Source organism: Hippopotamus amphibius, chromosome 12 (genome assembly GCF_030028045.1).
Source record: "Hippopotamus amphibius kiboko isolate mHipAmp2 chromosome 12, mHipAmp2.hap2, whole genome shotgun sequence".
In the NCBI taxonomy this organism is placed as follows: domain Eukaryota; kingdom Metazoa; phylum Chordata; class Mammalia; order Artiodactyla; family Hippopotamidae; genus Hippopotamus; species Hippopotamus amphibius.
This window is the reverse complement of record NC_080197.1, coordinates 56,843,224-56,862,600: the sequence shown is the minus strand read 5'-3', so window position 1 is coordinate 56,862,600 and position 19,377 is coordinate 56,843,224. Positions and strand designations below refer to the sequence as shown.

At 40.6% G+C, this 19,377-nt stretch overlaps 1 protein-coding gene across 1 annotated transcript; it reads right to left on the bottom strand.

The window, feature by feature from the left end:
* Positions 1-508: 508 nt before the first annotated feature.
* On the bottom strand, positions 509-19,085 carry LOC130834000 (histone deacetylase 1-like). The gene is given in 7 exon segments (XM_057704118.1): positions 509-1,064; positions 1,067-1,622; positions 9,682-9,865; positions 11,760-12,053; positions 15,781-15,957; positions 18,033-18,146; positions 19,057-19,085. Coding segments are annotated over 7 exon segments (1,857 nt in total). The 3' UTR covers positions 509-561.
* Between the last annotated feature and the right edge of the window lie 292 nt (positions 19,086-19,377).

Here is a 19,377-nt window from a genome sequence, read left to right as displayed (position 1 = left end):
CTAAGCCCGTGTGCCACAAAAAAAAAAAAAAAAAAAAAAAAAAAGGAAGCTAGACTACTAATCTTTACCTGCAGAATTGGGGGAGGACAGAGAGGGCAGACAGTGTGAGCTTCTTGGCTCACTAGGGGCCAGTGGGAAGGTATGAGAACAGAACCAATCTAAAAACAGCTGATGACAAGAGCCTGAAAACAGCAGGGAGTTGCTGAAGACCCAGCCACCCCTTCTAAAATGCTCAACAAGGGCACCATTTCAAAGCTACTGAGCAGGCACTTCAAGATTTTGTCCTATGGCTTCTTAAGTGTATCCCTTCCACCCAAACCTGGCATGTGTTTGGTTCAAAATTAAGAGTTTGGGAGGGATGGGTGGCAAGGCAGCTAGTAGAAAAGCTCACCTAACATGTGTGCCCTGAGCTCAGGGGCCTGGTTCCTGTCTAGTCCCTGAGGATATTTATATTTAACATATTTTTATATAAATACACAGAGACATAGAGAATATAAAATCTGAGGGGTTGTGGGATAAAGGTGGGGAACTTGGCAAAAAGCCAGAACTGGAGAGGTCTGTTCAGGCCAACTTGAACTCTGCCTTGACCCTTTTGGCTTCTTGCTTCTCCTCCTTGGTTTTCTCCTCCTCTATGACTTCTTTCTTCTCTTCTGGGTCTTTCTCTTTCTCATCTTCTGTTTTGACTCTCTTGGCTTTTTTGAAGTTGGAAGAGTTCTTGAGACCGCCTTCTCCCTCCTCATCAGAGTCGGAGAACTCTTCCTCACAGGCAATTCGTTTGTTCGAGGAACAGATTGAGATGTGCTTGTCAGGGTCTTCTTCATCCTCATCACCACTCTCCTCTGGAATGGCATCCTCAGGAATGGCCTGTATTTGGACCCCAGGTGCATGGGGCAGCATTCTCAGGTTCTCAAACAGTTGCTGTTTGATCTTTTCCGGGTACTCATTAGTGTTCTGGTTAGTCATATTGGAAGGACTGATGTGAAATCTGAAATCTGGTCCAAAGTATTCGCAGTAGTCACCGTATGGAAGCTCATTAGGGATCTCCGTGTCCAGGGCCACAGTTATGTCCAGCACCGGGCGACATTACAAATGGTGTAGCCACCTCCTCCCAGCATCAGCATAGGCAGGTCAACGCTCTTCACAAATTCCACACACTTGGCATGCCCTTTGATGGTCAAATTGAAGCCACCTAACTGATCCCCAGACAGGGAGTCAGAGCCACACTGTAAGATGACTGCACTGGGCTGGAACATCTCCATGACTTTAGACACGACTGGCTTGAAAATGGCCTCGTAGGACTCATCATCAATTCCATCTTAGAGGAGGTAGTTAACAGCATAATACTTGCCTTTGCTAGCCCCCAAATCCTGTAGGTCCCCAGTTCCTGGGAAGTACTCTCCATATCTATGAAAGGACACAGTCATGACGCGGTCTGTGGTATAGGACGCCTCTTCCGCGCCATCACCAAGGTGAATATCAATGTCAACACAGAGCACCCTCTGGTGATACCTTAGCAGTTCCAGGATGGCCAAGATGATATTATTCACACAACAGAAGCAAGATGCCTCGGACTTCTTTGCATAGTGTGGGCAATAGTGTAGGCTCACAGTGATGTCTGTCTGCTACTTTAAAATTTGGTGTTAAAAAAGGATTCTGCTGCCAAAAATTGTTTGAAAGTCACTGTAGTGACTAGATGATGTAGTATGGTGAATAAGTGGTTTGTTATCCAAACCTGGACAGCCTTGGGAGTGAAAGAGGCATAGACTGAATAGGAAGCAAACCCTACTCTAAGGCACCTTCTGATTCTAAAAGGCTAGTATTCTCTTTGATTGCAAATTAACTAAAAACCTTTCAGTGGCTATCATCCCAAATATCTCACACCACTCTTTGCTTAAGGATCATTGAGCTGAGCCTAAATTCATACTTTTTATTTGATCATAAATATAAAAGAGGAACGAGATGAGTCAGAAGAGATCTTTACTAATACCAGGTTACATCTTGGGATTGGTTGGCTAAAAAGATTAATCCTGCATGTTAAAGTACTTTCTTGTGATTCACTTCATTTCTCATCAAAGAAAATGAAAAGGAAAAATGTTAATTAAAGGTTGTAGTAAGTTAGGCTCCAGTTGACTAAGGCTTTATTTTGTCTAAAACAATCTCTAGGGTGAATAAACATTAACCATTTCATGAATGAACAAAATTCATGTGGTCTATTACCTCTGGATAATCTCAAGAAAAAATACTTCAAAAATCCAGCAACCTGCAAACTTCCTGTCCCAAGAAGGATTAACAGTGGGAGGGGTGCTTGAGGGCCTGAGAGCCCTGCTCCTCACGTACATACCAGCTGCTTGTAACACAGAAGGCACGGTCCAGTCCTTCAGCAAATGTGCTTTGTGCAATCCTGTCCACAAACGTTTGGCTCTTCATTGACTTTTCTTAAACTGCTTTATTTTAGTGATAATTACTAACTTTCTGCATCAGCAAACTCCTCCCTGCCGCCTCTTTTTTCTGGAAGGATGCTCAAAGGTCATCCAGTTCACTTTCGTTAAAGTAGAAATAATGCACAATGGTAGTGGGTCTCGTGCCGTCACTTCAAAGCAGATGAGATGCCCTTGATGATTCTAGGACAGGTGGTCTCTTCCACTTGCAATCTTTCACCCTAAATATGACTAGAGCACTTTTCAGTAAAGGGAAGTCCTTGCCCAGTACTACTTAAAAATTTATACTCTACTTTTTTTTTTAATAGCTGTATATGCCTATTTTCTTTAAATATTTTTAGGAACACGGAGTCTTTTCTGGTAATTACACATTTATGTGATAATTTGGGGATGTACTTTACATTTTTAATCTTTTTTTTCACGTTGAACATCAGAAAGTTATATAAATGATGGAAAAACAAGCATCACACTCAAGCCCTTTCCTTAGTGCTTCATTGCTGTCAGCATTTGCATAGATCTGCATCATCACTCTAATTCACTGGCTGATTAATCTATTCTGTCTCTGGTCTCTTTTCCCCATCTTTCCAACAACCCACTCAGGACTGTTTTAGGTATTTTAAGACCCATTGTATCCTCTACAGAGAAAGCACTTTTATAAAATTCCTGAAGAGCTGTGGGTTTGAAGAATGTATGTGCAGTTTATATGTGGAATTAAATCTTTGGATTTAAATGATTGATCCATAGATTAAGATCAACATGGATAAATCCATTTTTTTTGTATGTATTTCAGCTATTGGTAGGACCATGATGTAAACTGGGAGGGACTTGTTTTAAGTGGTTCTAAATATGCATGGACATAGATCTAATATGTCTAAGGTCACAATGCTGGCTGAGCAGAGCTTGATCACAGATGGTAAAAACCCCTCACGATTACTCAGTGACCATGTAGACACTGATCAATATCCTGTGTTTTATATTTACCACTCACATTATCATCTTCATAGCATTATTGAGGTAGGTACTTTATTGCCCCACAGAATTTAGGTCCTTTTTGCCAGTTTTCCCAGCTGGCAAGTTGTAAAGCTAGGGTGACCAATTGTCCCAGTTTTTCTGGGGCTGAGGGTGCTCTCAAGAAATGGCATTTTCAGTGCTAAAATCAGAAAAGCCTCTGGCAAACCAGGGCAAGTTGGTGTCACTCTCCGTATGGCCAAGAACTGCACCGAGGAAATTGGGCTTCAGAGGGTGTACTGCTAATTCGCACGTTATACCACTTCTCTTGGGTGAGTTCAGTAGTAAGTCACAGTTTGCTGTGGGCATGCCTCGACTTTTTCCCAAAGTAAACATTCAAGAGCTTAAATAAGCCATTGATATTAGGGTGGACTTGAGAGCATCTTCATTGACAGGCTTTCCTGCTTCTCTTTTTAGTTGCATAAGCCTGAACATATAAAATGTTCTTATGTAAGTAACTCAAAATTACTATTTTCTCTTTTCAGGGTGTAATTTTTTTGAATCCCTTCTCTTGTTTTTCCTACCTTACAAACCCCAATTCCTAAAGCTTAGTGTTTCCAAGCACCGCTTTATCCCCACATAAGGAGGGAGCTTTTCTGAAGTTGTCCCCTGCTACAGAGCTCTGCCAGGTACAGCAGAGCATTCTGGCTCTACGTGACTTTAATCTCCTGGCTTATGTGATTAAGCATGCAGAAAATTCAGGGTTTTCTCTCAAATCCCTAAAAGAAGAGGGCCAAAATGCTTGCTTTCTTCTCAAAGTGCTATTCCTCCTTGGATTCTGAACTCTGAATTGGAGTTAATCTTTCCTGTTCCAAAAGAGGAGTCCTTTGTACAGAAATCCTTAAAGACGCACAGTTTGCCTGAATATCTCCCATGGAGAGTTGGGAGTTCCAGATGCAACCATTTACTTTTAGAAAGAACTAATTGTGGCAAGTTTTCCTTATATTGTGTTGAGATTCATCCACCTGTAACGTCATTAATTCTGTCTCCCACTTTCTGAAGCAACCAGCATAAACTACTTCTGGTTCAGATATACGAAGGCAGCGTGAATGTCTCCCTTTAACTTTTTCTTTTCCAGGCCAAAGATACTGGTTTCTTCAATTATTCCTTCATGTCAGTGGTTTCCACATATTTTTTCAAGTGAAATCTTACATTGAAATGAAGGGTGAAGCCATTCATGCATTCAATCCATGTATAATTATTTTATACATTTACATTTATAATGTTTCCTTACTATAAAGTCAGTTAAGGACAGTAATGGGAATATATATTAAAAACCAAAATATATACTCAATATATAAAAAAAACTATGTATATGTAAAACTGAATCACTTCACTGTACACCTGAAACTAACACAACATTATAAATCAACTATACTTCAATTTAAAAAAAGTAAAATATTTGATGATCTTAAAACAAACAAGAAAACCAAAAAACAAATACTTCCCCCCATACCTTAGATTATTGCTATAATTTGCATCAGAATCCAGTTATTTTCTGTGTTGAGGAGATCCTGAGTTGCAAGGTGTTAGTTTTTTTTTTAATGTTTATTTATTTATTTATTTATTTATTTATTTATTTATTTATTTGCCTGAGCTGGGTCTTAGTTGCAGCACATGGGATCTTTGATCTTTGTTGCAGCATGCGGGATCTTAAGTTCTGGCATGTGAACTCTTAGCTGCAGCACACTGGATCTAGTTCCCTTACCAGGGATCCCACCAGGGCCCCCTGCATTGGGAGTGCAGAGTCTTACCCACTGGACCACCAGGGAAGTCGCTAGTTTTTTGAAACAATTCTGATTGCAGTCTGAGGATTCTGTGTAATTAAACTGATGCAAATGTTTGAAAGAGGATTAACGTGACATTTTTGCTTCCAAATTTAACAGCTAATAATATCTATCAGCTGCTTGCTTTTCTTATGATGCATATGTAAGTCATATAGAAAGCTTACAGTATGTGCCAAAACTCTCTTACATGATGTCACTGTGACTTGACAGATCACGGTAGTCACTTCTTTTTATACAATTCATTATTATATACACCCTGACAAGGGCGTACACTGAATGGGTGTGCCCAGAGCCTTATTGACATGTACCTGAGAGAGGCGTACCTGTGTACTTGTCTCTCTGTACAAAAGCACTATATTCACAATTGTATGTAAGCAGATACATGCAGAACTTCAGTTTGTGTGTGTTTGAGGTCGGGGATTCTGAGTGCTTTTTATTCTCTTTATTATTTTCTGAATTTCTGGCATGTTGCGCAATAAGCATATTACATATCAACTTTACTCTCAGAAATTATATATTTCTTATTTTTAATTATCAAGGTATGCCTGTCTCAATACTCTAATAATGTAAAAATAATTATAGAACAAGAAACTATGGAGATATCACTAACATAATTATGGGGTGAGAAAGAATGTTTCTTCCTACTACTTTTCAGGTTTTCTTATAAGAATATGTAATTTTTTTTTTAGTGACAATTTACTAATATTATTTAATGGGATACATTTAAAGAATTACTAACAAATTTAGATATTTTATTCAGCTCTGCATTAAGAAAAAAAGACTAGTACAAAGCTGCAGCATTTCTGATAATATTTACAGGTAATTAAGATACATGCACCGTGATGTGAGGAGCTTTGTTCTGAGAACTACGCAATGATGATATTAATACAAGTTACGGAATGAAGGTCTGCAAGGGTCAATTTTTTTTTTAAGAATTTTTTTTTTGATGTGGACCATTTTAAAAGTCTTTATTGAATTTGTTACAATGTTGCTTCTGTTTTATGTTTTGGTTTTTTGGCCCCCAGGCATGTGGGATATTAGCTTCCCCACCAGGGATCGAACCCACGTCCCTTGCATTGGAAGGTGAAGTCTTAACCACTGGACCACCAGGGAAGTCCCAAGGGTCAAATTTTGATATCTAATATATTTCGTTATTTTTATTACAGTGTTAAAATATATAAAATATAATTTAAAGTAAAATTCAAATTAAGCAATTGCAGAACCCCCCAATATCATCATATAACCTAAGTAAGAAACTCATGATCTGTCAATAAAGTATAAAATGGCTATTCCATCAAATAACCTAAATTATATTTCATACCTCTGGACGTAATTTTAGGTTATGGAGTGTATTCGTTTGCTAGGGCTGCCATAACAAAGTATCATACACTGGGGGGCTTAAACAACAGAGATTTATTTTCTCACAATTCTGGAGCTAGAAGTCCAAGATTAAGGTGTTGACAGGGTTGGTTTCTCCTGAGGCCTCTGCCCTTGGCTTGTAGATACCCGCCTTCTCCCTGCATGTTCACACAGTCTCCCCTCTGTACATGTGTCTGTGTCCAAATTTCTTCTTCGTATGAGGACATCGGTCATACTGGATTAGGGCTCACTCGAATGATTTCATTTTAACTTAATCACCTCTTCAAAGCCTCTATGTTTAATTACAGTCATATTCGGAGGCACTGGGGAGTAGGACTTCATCACATGAATTTTGTGCAGGACACAATTTAGTCCGTAACATGGAGTTTCATGTTTTCCACATTCTTGTTAAAGAAACTTCTTCCCTTCACAGAAAGCAATCCACAACTTCCCAAGTTTTATTTAGTTATGTATTTGTGTGTAGACACATTTAGAGAAATAAAATGTAGATGTATTTATGCAAACTTACTTTGCACCCACACAAAATTGTTAAATGTCTTTAAAGGATCATTTGACATTTTAAGGAAAAAAAGCTGTTTCGGGGATTCTGGAATGATTTCACCTTCGGCTATTTGCAATTATCACACGGACTTGTGTAAACCAACCGGTATCAAGTTAAAAGAAAATCAGATCAATGGTTAGAAAAATCAAAACAGATGCTCATTAGATTCGTCTAAGGCAGAATTAACTCCACCTTTCAGATTTTGTGGGAATTGTGTTTAACATCTGCAGAACAAAGCAAATACATTTAATTCACCACAGCCTTGAGTTTATAGTTCAAATTTGGCCTCTCTGATCTATTATATTTGTGCTAAAAAGCTAAGGAAGTAAGCTATAAAAACAGAGAAACTAGAAATATTAATTTCTCTAGTCCAAGATCATCATCCTCCTTAGATTTCACTTTTTTTGTAACTCAGGGAAGTTTTCGGTATTAAAACAGAATACTGTCCACTCTCAACTTACAAACCAGATGTGTTCCAAAAATTCATTTGAAAGTCAGTTATTAGAGATTTTCAAGAAATTTTCCCATAGAAATAACGTTATTTATGACGATTACCCTCCGAGGCCAGCCCATAAAACCCTGTTTAACTCCCACACAAAGTATGCTATTGATAGTATAGTACTATGAAAACTCCTAACCAACTAAAACACTGCCTTGATGGAAAAAGAAATAGTGTGATGAGGATAAGATACATTTTTAAATCTATCAGTGTGCTTTTCTTGTTTCTATGTCTCTCTCATTTGCCAGAGGCATCCATTTGTATCAGGGGTGGGAGGTGGTTAGGATTGTTGCCACAGGAATGCAAAGAGTCTGTATTCAGCTTTTGACAACTGGAATAGAATTTTTGAAAGTATAGTCTTGAAATCTAGAATTTATCCAGAGAAGAAGGGTTCTTAAATTTCTGAATCACTCATTACATAGCCACACATCTACAAAGAGTTAGACCTTGAGGGTACCATAAGCCAGGGCTGGAGCAAGCTCAGAGTACCACGGGAGATGCTCTCCTGCTGCAGGAAGGGCAGGATGCAGGGCAGGAGAGACAGACAGGAGGGAGGGAAGCTGTTGGACTAGGATGTTAAAGACCGAGGAGGGTTTTAGATGAACTGAAGGCAAAGTCAGAGGAAGGGAGGCTGTTTCATTCCGTTTGCCATGCTGAACTCTGGCAAGGGGACAACCATGCAGAGTAGCCTGCTGCAAGGGGAGGCAGCCATCACTGGTCCTACATCAGGACCAACTGAGCCGAGAGTTCAGACCTCAGGCTGAGCAGACTCCATCCAGCCTGGCAGTTTCAGGGACTTGCCCAGACACAGGTCCAAGACCCCTAGAAGGCACGAAGTTACTGTCCCTTGACTTATGTGTTCTGTTCATTTTTCTTCATTCCACCCCACCCCCAGCAGGGTGGGAACTCATTTGGGATATTAGACTAGTCAGAGGAAATAGAGTAGATTCATTTTCTTTGCATGTCCTTGTATATTTCATATATTTTAAAATCACTTATTTTAAAAGCAAATGTGTGCATAACTTCAATTGATCTTTAGAAGAGTCCTATGAGATAAATATTATACTTTTATCACTGAGGAAATTGAAGTACTTTTGTCCCATATGACACAGCTTTTGAAGGGAAGAGCTGGGATTTGAATCAAGATGTGTCAAGCTCAGGAAAGTCGTGCTTTTCCAAAGAATCCAGTTACAGTTTGGAGTATATGGATTGCCTGTTCCCTTTATCTCCTTTTTTTTCTGGGCTGAAAAAATGGCCCGAGGTGGTGGCTCTCAGGGCCTGGGGCTGAGAACAGATGAATGTCAAGGCCTACAGAGTGAAGAGCAAGGCCGACTGCACCTTCGGGGCCCAGGCCTCAAGTTGATACAATCTCCTAGTGATGTTTTGGGTTCTAAGCTGCTTCCTAAAGACTACCTTCCTTATTTCTTTAGGAAGTCACTTATCTGATTTTTGTTTCCATTGCCATGACCAGGGCCTCTTTGTTTTGTTATTCCCTGAATTCCTAAACTCATTTCTCTGCTTTTGCACGTGGCAGTGTTCTGAAGGGTGTATAATTCATAGGGCATTTGATATATCTTCCTGGAGATTCAAGTTTACTCAGCGATAATTGCACCACTTTTTAAAATATTCCAATAAGACACCAAAATAATGAAGGGAAAAGCAAGTTTGGTGTGAAATCTTGACGTATAGTACAAGATTTTCAGTGAGAGCTGCTTTGGCCTACCACCCTAGACCCCTGGGATAGACACTTAATTCACTCTGCTGTTTACGGTAGTGTATTTTGATGGAAAACTTAGAGAATCAGAATGTTAATGAAAGCATTTTTGAGATTTTCTTAGAGACTTTTCTGCTAAGAATAGTAGGCAAGCCAGGCTTTCCCCAGAGAAGTAACTAGGGCAGGGATTTACCCCCAAGAAACCAAAATATAGAAGGAGGGTGACCAAAAAAAGTAAACCATAGTTATCAAAGCTTAGTACCAAGCTTTTAAGTTAGCTAAAACAGGAATAATTAGCTAACGCAGGAAGTCACCAGGTGGCTGAGCTTTGTTATTAAAGCCCATCTGTGAGCCACACTGTGCATCCGGCTGCTCATTTGAGGGGGTTTGGTCCTCACGGCAGCTGCCCTGCTCGAGCTCCAGAACTGCCAGTGATGACCTTGCTCCCCCAACCCTCCCATCTGAGAGCGCATCCTTTCTCGTCTACCCTCCCTCAACCTGGTTTACATGAAAAGGTGTTTGAAGAGAGGCTAAATTTAGGACTTTGCATACAGAAAAGAAGTAAGTCATTTAACTGTCACATACGTGATTATTTCTGGATCAGAAGGGGAAATAATCTGGGGGAGAAAAACGGGAAGGTGGTGTATAAAATGAAGGGCTGGTGATAATACTTTAACGAGAAGGGTGGGTTGGGAAGGTGACAAGAACAAAGTGGCTTTGTGTGAGTTTATACACCCTTCCTCACTCTCTTCCCTTCTTTTGGTGGCCACCCTGCCTTCAGAGGATGGAAATGGATGGAAGATCCCTCAGCCACGGTGGGACGATTATGTGAAGGGACACACGGTAGGGTTGCTAGTAACCAACACACTATTGGATCCTCCTTCTACTCGTACAGGGCCAGCATCCACTTGTGAATCTGCCATGTGTTAATTTGTGGACATTAAAATCAGGATTCCAGGAATTTCTAAGAAATTCTATTCTACACATTTGATAACTTCTACAGCTTTAGGCTTATGGGTCTACATTTCCTGGAGTGGGCACCTGTTGAGTTACTGCCCTATGTCATCTTTCTTTTTTTTTTCCTGGTAATAACATATGCCTTGTGGTCCAGAGAACAGCCCTACCCCCATTGGATTGAGCCTTGCTGACATAATCAAACAAAATGTTTTGATTCTCCCTGGCCAAGAGAAAAACACCTTTAGTGTCTGCTCCCGGGAGCCAAAGAGCTATCCTGGTTCCTGCTGGTTCAGAGATCTGGTTTTTCAACTTCCCTTTTAATACTCAGGGTTATTCAATATCCTTCTAGTAAATTTCTGTCTTTGCTTATGGTAGCTAGATTTCCTCCGTTGGTATTTAGATGTCCCCTTCGCTAAGAATCTGTTCCAGTATCCTCAAGGCTATTCATACAGAAGTTATTAACGTAAGTGTCCTAATATAGTTGGAAAAATTAGCAACTAGACATTACTCCAAATCTCCAAAGCAGTGACTTCTGCTTTAAATATCAGGAGGCCATCTGTTACCTAAGGTGAGGTGTGTTTCTTTTGCCAAAAAGACAGCCTACCTGGTTAAGTGTGTGGGCTGAGTTCAAACCCATCTTCTGCAACTTAATAGGTGTGTGACCTTGGGAAAGTTACTGCGTTTCTCTTTGCCTCTGTGAGATTGATAATAGCTCCCACTACAAAGGCTGTTGTAAGGAATGTACAAGACATGCAAAGTGCTGAGAACAGGGCTGGGCACAGAGTTAAATATAATCAGTCAAGAAAATATCAGCTCTTGTTATTTAAATAAAAGTTACTTTAACTCGGAATCTTAGAAAATCTAAGTAGTTTAGATGCTTTTCTAATGACTCATCAGAAAATTAATATGCAAGATAATAAAAGCTAGTTTGGCATATTAATTACTATATTTGTGAGTATCTTATTCTTCCTATTAGATTATAAACTCTTTTAGAGTAAGTCCTCAGTATTGTGGAAGACACACATGCGCCTAACAGCGTCTTGCACACGTATTAGTCATTGGATAATATTTACTGAATGAATTAGGTCAGATCCATCACTTGGGTACTCATCATGCACTAGGTGTTGTGTGAGGGATGGAGGACACAGAGGAACAGAGCATGTCCCTGTGGACAAGGAGCTTACATTCTGATGGGCAAGAGACACACATATCCAATGGTAACACAAATTAGACTCTGGCAAGTACCACCATGGAAATATGTTTACTCATTCCTTCATCAACATCAGTCATTCAGCAAATGACCATGTAGCGCTGGGATGGCACCAGGCCCTGTGCTAGGAAAAGAGATAGATTAGTGACCAGAGGGATGCGGTTCTGGTCCTTTCTAGAAGCTAAGTGCTATGGGAGTACAGATAAGGGCGTTCTCCTTTCTGACCTTGATATCGGAGAAGGGTTCCCGTAGGAGGGAGTGTTGAGAAGTAGAATTTCTGTTGGCAGCAGTGTGGAGGAAAGGGCATTGCTGGAAGGGAGATCAGTCCACAGCACTGTGAGACTAGATGGCATCTTTGAGAAAGATGACACTTTTGAGTTAACAGGTCTGTATTGCCAGCATTCGGGACATTTGGAAAGAGCTCCTATGAGGTTCTTACAGTTCGGGAGGGTGTGCTTTTTCCTCCTTGTGGTGGCAGCATTTACTGCAGTGCCCAACGTATATAGAGGTTCAATATATCTGTTGAATAAATGGTTGAAATAGGGAAACATAAGATTTGAGTGAAAAAATGATATGGCAAGGTTCTGAGAGTGCCATGCTCACCCCTTTGGGTTTATTCTGAAGTCACTAGTAGGTTATCAGTGTTTTTGCTACAGGTAAGAGCTAAATTGGACTCCACCTTAGATCTGTTTGTTTTACTTTAACCTTTGTATTCTCTCGCTCTTGCTACAAGTTTAGAATGTTGCATTATAGCCTGAAATATATAGGATAGCCTCTTCTCGAACCTCTAACCTTTAAAGATATAACACTTTTCCATTCATTAAAGTTGCAGAGCAAAGAATAACATTTGTTTTATTGGAGGTTTACAGGAATATCATGACCTGACCCACATGGACAGCGGCAAGAACAAAGGATTCAGGCACCAAGAAGTCTGCAATAACCAGCCACACCCCCTATCCTTTCAGTATAACAGAAACCTGAATTCTAACTCAGGCAAGATAGTTTTTCAACAGGCACTCGTCTGCCACCTTCTCGATCTGCCGGCTTTCGGAATAAAGTCGTACTCCTTGCCTCAACACCTCGTCTTGGATTCATTGGCCTGTCGTGTGACGAGCAGAGGGAGCTTGGGCTCGGTAACGTTTTGAGTAGGAGAGTGAAACTCTCAGATGAATGCAAATACGAAGAGGCAGACAACTGTATGTTGAGAAACAGAAATGAGCCATTCTTCAAACACATGGGTTGTGTATGCTGTGCAGTGAAAATATTAAAACGGAGACTAGCCATCTGTTTGGGACATGGTGTAGAAGATTCTCTCACTCCTTTGGGTGGGAGTTTGGATCAGATGGCATTTCTGTACCCCACACTAAAAGACCTCAGTTGACTTCTGAAGAACTAACTCTTTTCTTAGAACCACGGGAAACAATCTCATTGTTCTGTAATGTTTCGCACCTTCCTATTTTCTGATGCAATTAAAAGGCACTTATCTTTTTAAAGAGCAGAGTCCTTTAAAAATAACATGACTAATGAATTCAGGGAAAGGATTGTATAGTAGAACCTCCCCTTGTTCTGTTTTGTGCAAATTAATAGAAAGGCCTATAACAATTGAATGCTGTCTTTGGGTAGTGAAATTGGTTCATTTTTCAGGTTACCAGGAAATGGGATGATTTTGGCTCTAAGGATGATACTTTTGTATCAGGAGCCTTGGGCAAGGGCTGGCCAGGTAGAAGGATTGAGCAATGAGCTTTATTGCACCTTGGTTTTAAGCCTTATTGTACCTCACCTGTGCAGGGCCTAGCCCGGAAATTCTCAGCATGAGGTGTCAGCAGCGGCCGTAGCTCCTTCAAGTTCTCTCTTGCTCTCTCTTGTCCCAGCTTCCCTTTTTTCCAATTAATAATAAAACATGGATAAAAGAAACCCTCAAGAATCTGTCTTGTCCACATACCATTTCTCTGCCCTAGTAAGACTAGGAGTTCACAATGATATGTCGTAGGTATTTGCTTTTCACTCAAGTCACGGAATGCCTCTAATCTCTCATAAGAAGAGGAGCTGACAGAGACCACACAGTCCATTCAGAACAGAAGACGAACGCAGCTCTGACGCAGATCACCCTTGCTAGCCAGGAAAGGTATCTCATCTAATACTGATGGATTTGTTCATGTAGAAATTGTGAAAATGAACTTCCACTCCCTGTTTCAACTTTTCTCTATGTAGAAATTGTGTAAAAAGAAACACATTTACACCAATGGGGTAGGAAAGGCAAATAGCTATGAAAACAGAATAAATACAGATAGAAAAAATATCTCCAAAAAGCAGTAAATTTTCCTAATTTAATTTTACTCTATAACATTGAACAAGAGGTAGACAAATATGAAACTAGAAACAAATTGTGTAGCTTTCCAGTTTAAAACTAAAAAGGACCCTCACTTTTCCCCCCAAGTTATATCCTTCAATTTTACCTGTGTGCACAGTATGCAGAGATGCACAGTGTATAGAAAATGCAGCTTTAGTGATGACTAGATCCGGGTAAACACAGAGGAGCTTTACTATATGATTATGAATACATTTTTCTTGGTCCAAAATGCCATATTAAAGGAAGATTTAATCCATGCACTATTACCTTTTTGGTTAAGATTGTTATTTTTAATTAATTAATTTTATTTTTATTTATTGGCTGTATTGTCTTTGCTGATGTGTGTGGGCCTTCTGTAGTTGTGGAGAGCGGGGGATACTCTTCATTGTAGTGCACGGGCTTCTTATTGCAGGGGCTTCTCTTGTTGCAGAGCACAGGCTCTAGGCGCGTGGGCTTCAGTAGTTGTGGCACGTGGACTCAGCAGTTGTGGCGCACGGGCTTAGTTGCTCTGCGGCTTGTGGGATCTTACCAGACCAGGGATCGAACCCATGTGCCCTGCATTGGCAGGCGGATTCCTAACCACTGCGCCACCAGGGGAAGTCCCAAGATTGTTAGTTTTAAATGAACTATTTGGGTCTGTGTTGGTGGTGCTTCCAATCAAATTTATTAATGTCACAATGAAAACCGTGACAGGTGGCAATTCAAGGCTTACAGGAGTCCTAGTTGAGAACAAAACAGCAGCCTCAGGCTCATTCCAGGGTAAAAGGAGGCGGTCACTATGGTCTACTCCAGAGCCTGCCTGGGGTCCTCTTTGCCCTCTCTGGGGCCTTTGCCCAGATGCCCTTCCCCACCCCTCCCACTTCCCTCAGGTGGAAGGGCTCCTCCTGGAGCACTCCCCACAGGAACCCTTGTCCCAGGGAGCAATGCTTTCCACCTTGGAAATAGCCTTGTTCCTGTGGAGCCTGCTGGCTCTGTTCCTCTTACTTTAGGCTAAGAGCCTGGAACCATTACCAAGCAACCTGGCAAACCAATGCAATCACGAGTGCTCATGTGTCATCCTCCCAGGTAACCATATTGGCATTTTAACATGTGCCTCCTGGAAACTCAACTCTGGGGAGTGACTAATGGAGGTGGGGGAAGGGAGCTCAGTACTAGCCACTCTGGGAAGATATTTTGGAGCAAAAGCCTCCAAATGAAATGTTTCTACCTTTTTTTGTTTGGTTTTAGACCTATTATTGCCCAAAACCAGACTGAAAAGGAAGTTTCTACAGTGGAATGATCTTTTGTATCTGTGGTCCTTCTGTAGAGGACCTTTGGCCATCATCATTCTCAGCTCCAGTGGTGGTGGATATACCTTGCCCTTCTGTCCATCACAAAGAGGATCTATCAACCAAATTATTAGACAGGTACTGACACGAAACCACTGGGATAACTGCTTTCCATTAACACCCTGGGATGGAATTATATTAGGCTTTTAATGAGTTTAAAAATCCCCAGTCTCTGATTACCTATCTCCTGGTGTAACTCTTCCACCTAAATGGATTTCAGTTTTCCTGGGGTTTTATTAAAATTGTTTAGCTTGTATGACAGCTAATAATTCTAGTTTGCGGGAAGGAGTTAAGTGGCTTATGTTGTACCTTGGCAGTAGTACATTTGGAAATAAAAGCAGACTCAGAGCACTCTGATTAATCTAGGAAAACAAGCCTCCTTCCCCAGTTGGTATGCCTTCTGCCTTGGCAGACTTATTCCTGATGCCAGAGCCTGATCTTAGGGGTTTTTTGCTGTTGTTGTTGTTTTGTCTTTTTTTTTTTCCCCTTCTTTTGTTGTTGTTTTCTTGGAAGAATGAACTAAGCACTACAGTCATGGTAATTTTCCTGTATTGAATTAGGGTTTTGCCTTGGTTCTTTCTGAGCTCCTTTGATCTGGATGTTTTGACTGCCCTTGGGGTAAGGGCCGTGCAGCTGCAGCACACTGAGCAGTGCTCGGTGGGATGCTACCTGTCCCCACACCGCCTTGCTCACCCTTCCTGGGATATGATGTACGCTTAGCGAGGGACCCACACTCCTGAGCTCACTATGAGAAAAAAGACATAGTCATCATAGAGCAGTACACGCTGAGCCTATTCCGAGCAGCATGGTAATTTGGACTGCAGCTGCTATAGTTATGGCTAAATCTTACCAGATGACAGGAGAAAAACTAAGTTACAATAAATAGACTTGAGCCCACGGATCCTTGCTGAGAATAATGGATTACATAAGGGATGCTATTTACGGACTCGAAATGCGAAAATTTTCGCTACAAGCGTGGTGCTTCCTTTGTTCATTTCAGTTGTGAATTCGTATGCCTTGCAGATCTTTGTATGAATAACAATGAATAGAAAGGCCAGTTCTTAAGAGAGCAACATTACACGTGGTATCAGGAGACAAGAGATTAGCAGAACTTCTGTTTGGGAAATGACTTCGTAGTTTGGAAAACAGACACCAAGGCTTTCATGAATAGGTCATCAGTGTAAATTCAGCAGAGCCAGTGGTAGATAAATGTTACTACCCATATGGCTTGAGTCTTTTGGAAATGTCTCTCACTTCTGGCCTGATGAGGCAAGTACATATTGGCTACGATGTGCTGTAGTATCAGGGTTGCAAGGAACAGGAAGGGAAAGACTAACTCTGGTTCTAGTAATTTAGCCACCAGTAACATTACTATATCTTATCATCACCACTTTATAGATGAAGAAAATGCACTCCAAAGAGATTAAGCAACATGCCCAAGTTTACATAGCAACAAAGCACAGACACAGTCAAACCCGAGGTCACCAGATGCCTGCCTTGGTTCTGGTCCAAATCAAGTGGAATATAGTGTTTCTTCCCCAGTTCTAAACTTTTCAACTTATGGGTTGATCCAAATCTATGAAAACTCTAGTGTTATTATCAGGAATCTATTGGTGTACCAAAATCTCTTCCTCATATATGCATTGTTATTTTTCAAATGTATATAGGGTTTTTTTATGATTAACTAAAATAGAAATTCATTTAAATGTTTCTTCATACCTAGGAGTAGCATCTGATTATGTATTTTCCTAAATAGCAGACACCAAAGTACAGCCACAGTTGTGCATCGGGGAAGGGGGGGGGTATGTGCTCATGACTGATTTTTAAATTAAAAAATGGTCTTCATATGCAAAAACATTGAGAATCACTGATCTAGTATAACAGCGTCAGAATTGGAAACTAGGTTATTTTGTTGCATTGTTTTCTTTGTCTTGTTTTGCTCAAATTAGTGGATTATATATTGCCAGGAGGAGATTGCATTTCTTTCATCCTCCTTTCCTACAAATCCCCCCCCACCTGCCAGTGAACAATGATGAATCAGTTATTCTACAAGCGTGGGGGAGGAACTAGGAAACAGATGATGAAAGAGAAAATTCTCCGTATCCCTTGTTAGCAACCAGAAACATCTACTGGAGAAAGTAAACACCAGACAAAAACAGTGTCTTTCAACATTCTCAGTCACCAAGTGTCTTCATACCTGAGCATCAAGTCCCACCCTGCAGCCTCTGATCACAAACAGGAAACAGAAGGCGGGCCTGAGAGAAACGCAAACAATCTCTGAGACAAACAAACAAATAGAAACTTAATAGGTAGGGAGATAAATAATTTATGGACATACACAGAGTGACTTGGTGAGATTGTTTTCCCAAATTAAAGTCTTGTAACTTGTCCATGTTGGGCAGTCATGGAAAAATTTTTAAAAAGGCACTGAGTCCCTTAACTTCAAAGTATTGGAAAGCCGAAAAGATCTTTCTTCAAAAAAAAATCCACCGCTTTGAAGCCAGGAACTCTGTATGGTAATTAGGGTGTGTTGTATCGGACAAAGATGGGAGAAATCTGCTATACCCCCAAATCAGCTTAAAACATGCCTAAGGACACCCACACACATAAAAGATATAAAGAAAACCTCTGCGGAAAAGAGACACTGTTCTCCAAGACTGCTGGAAGAAATAGCCACACTTTCTGATATTCCTCTTCAGTTGGACATGGCATCTTCCAGATCCAAGTCCATGACTGGGTGAGAGGGACAAAACAATCAACCAACCCATTACCTAGCAGCAGGGGGTTTAAACTACTATCCAACCTGGAGCCTCTTTTTACCTAAATGCCACCCTGACTTGAACTTGCTTCCTTATGTCAACACAGTATTTCACTGGACACTGCCTTTCAGCAAATGATGGCACGGTGGTTTGTTCCTCTATTCCTGGCATAAATCTAGAAAGGGCACAAAAAGACTTGAAGTCCATAGGCATTTCAGATACAAGGACATTGGTCTTTTAAGAACGTCTCATTTATTTTCTTTTAAGAGCAGGGTACTGTCAGTCTAGCTCACTGCTTAATCCCCAGCACCAAGAAGACTTGCCAGGCCCTGGCGTATACTAGGCACTCAATAAATATTTGTTGAGTGGATGAATGAATCCATCTCAGTCACACATCTCTTATGATTATGAGATGAAAAATGCAGGGGAGGCCTGGCAACAATTGTGAGACTGGGCTGGTTTCCACTGGTGTGCTCTTCAGCTGCAGAAAGGAAAACCGATTGCCAGCACTGCTTGATTCATATCAGCCTTTCATCGTGAAAACCGTCCTCTTGCCTCTTTTGCCAGGGATCAAATTAGGTGAGATTAATTAATCAAATAGTCGTGAAGTGAATATTATGTGCCTGACATCGGGTTCTCCTGAGCTCTCATGTCAGGTCTCTTGCCTTGGTGGGCTTGAAGAGACAGCCTGGAAGAATCTGAGTTTGATTCTGTACTGAAACATTTGAGTAGAACTAAAGCCATGATTTTCTTGTATTTAGATACACTTATCAAATCAAAACCATCCCATCAATTATAGATAACAATTTATTCTTTATATTGTTATCTTTTCTAAATTCATTATATCATGGGTGTGTTTTTCTAATTAGAAAAAAAACAGTGAAAACATTACCCAGTTCACCTAGGACTTCAAATAGGATGTGGCATTTGGAAGGCATGACCTAATTCTCTTTTTTCAGGGCCTGAATAGCATATCCGGCTATATTGCAGGTAAGTAAAACAACATGCCTTGTGAATGAAAGCAAGAAATGTGATCACTTTAGCAACTGGCCTGAATTGGCACTTGTGACAATTATTTTCCAAACCTGTCAGGGTCTCTGGCCACACTAGCCATTTTAGTAAAGGAAAAAATGCTATATTTTATAGAAATTCCAAGTTGTAGAGAAAATGCCTGAGACCAGGTAAAGTATAACATCCGACTACATAAAGTACATTTCCAAGGCATTATGGTATTAGTGACAAGAGTAAGGTTTCTGGGAGTATGTGTTTAAATCCTGACTTTCTTATTTACTGCTCTGTGACTTTGGGTAACAGTTATTTTAGCTTAAGTGTACTCATCTGAAGAGAGGGCGTACTCTTACTTTCTCTGCATCATTGTAAGGATGACATGTGATAATATACTGGAG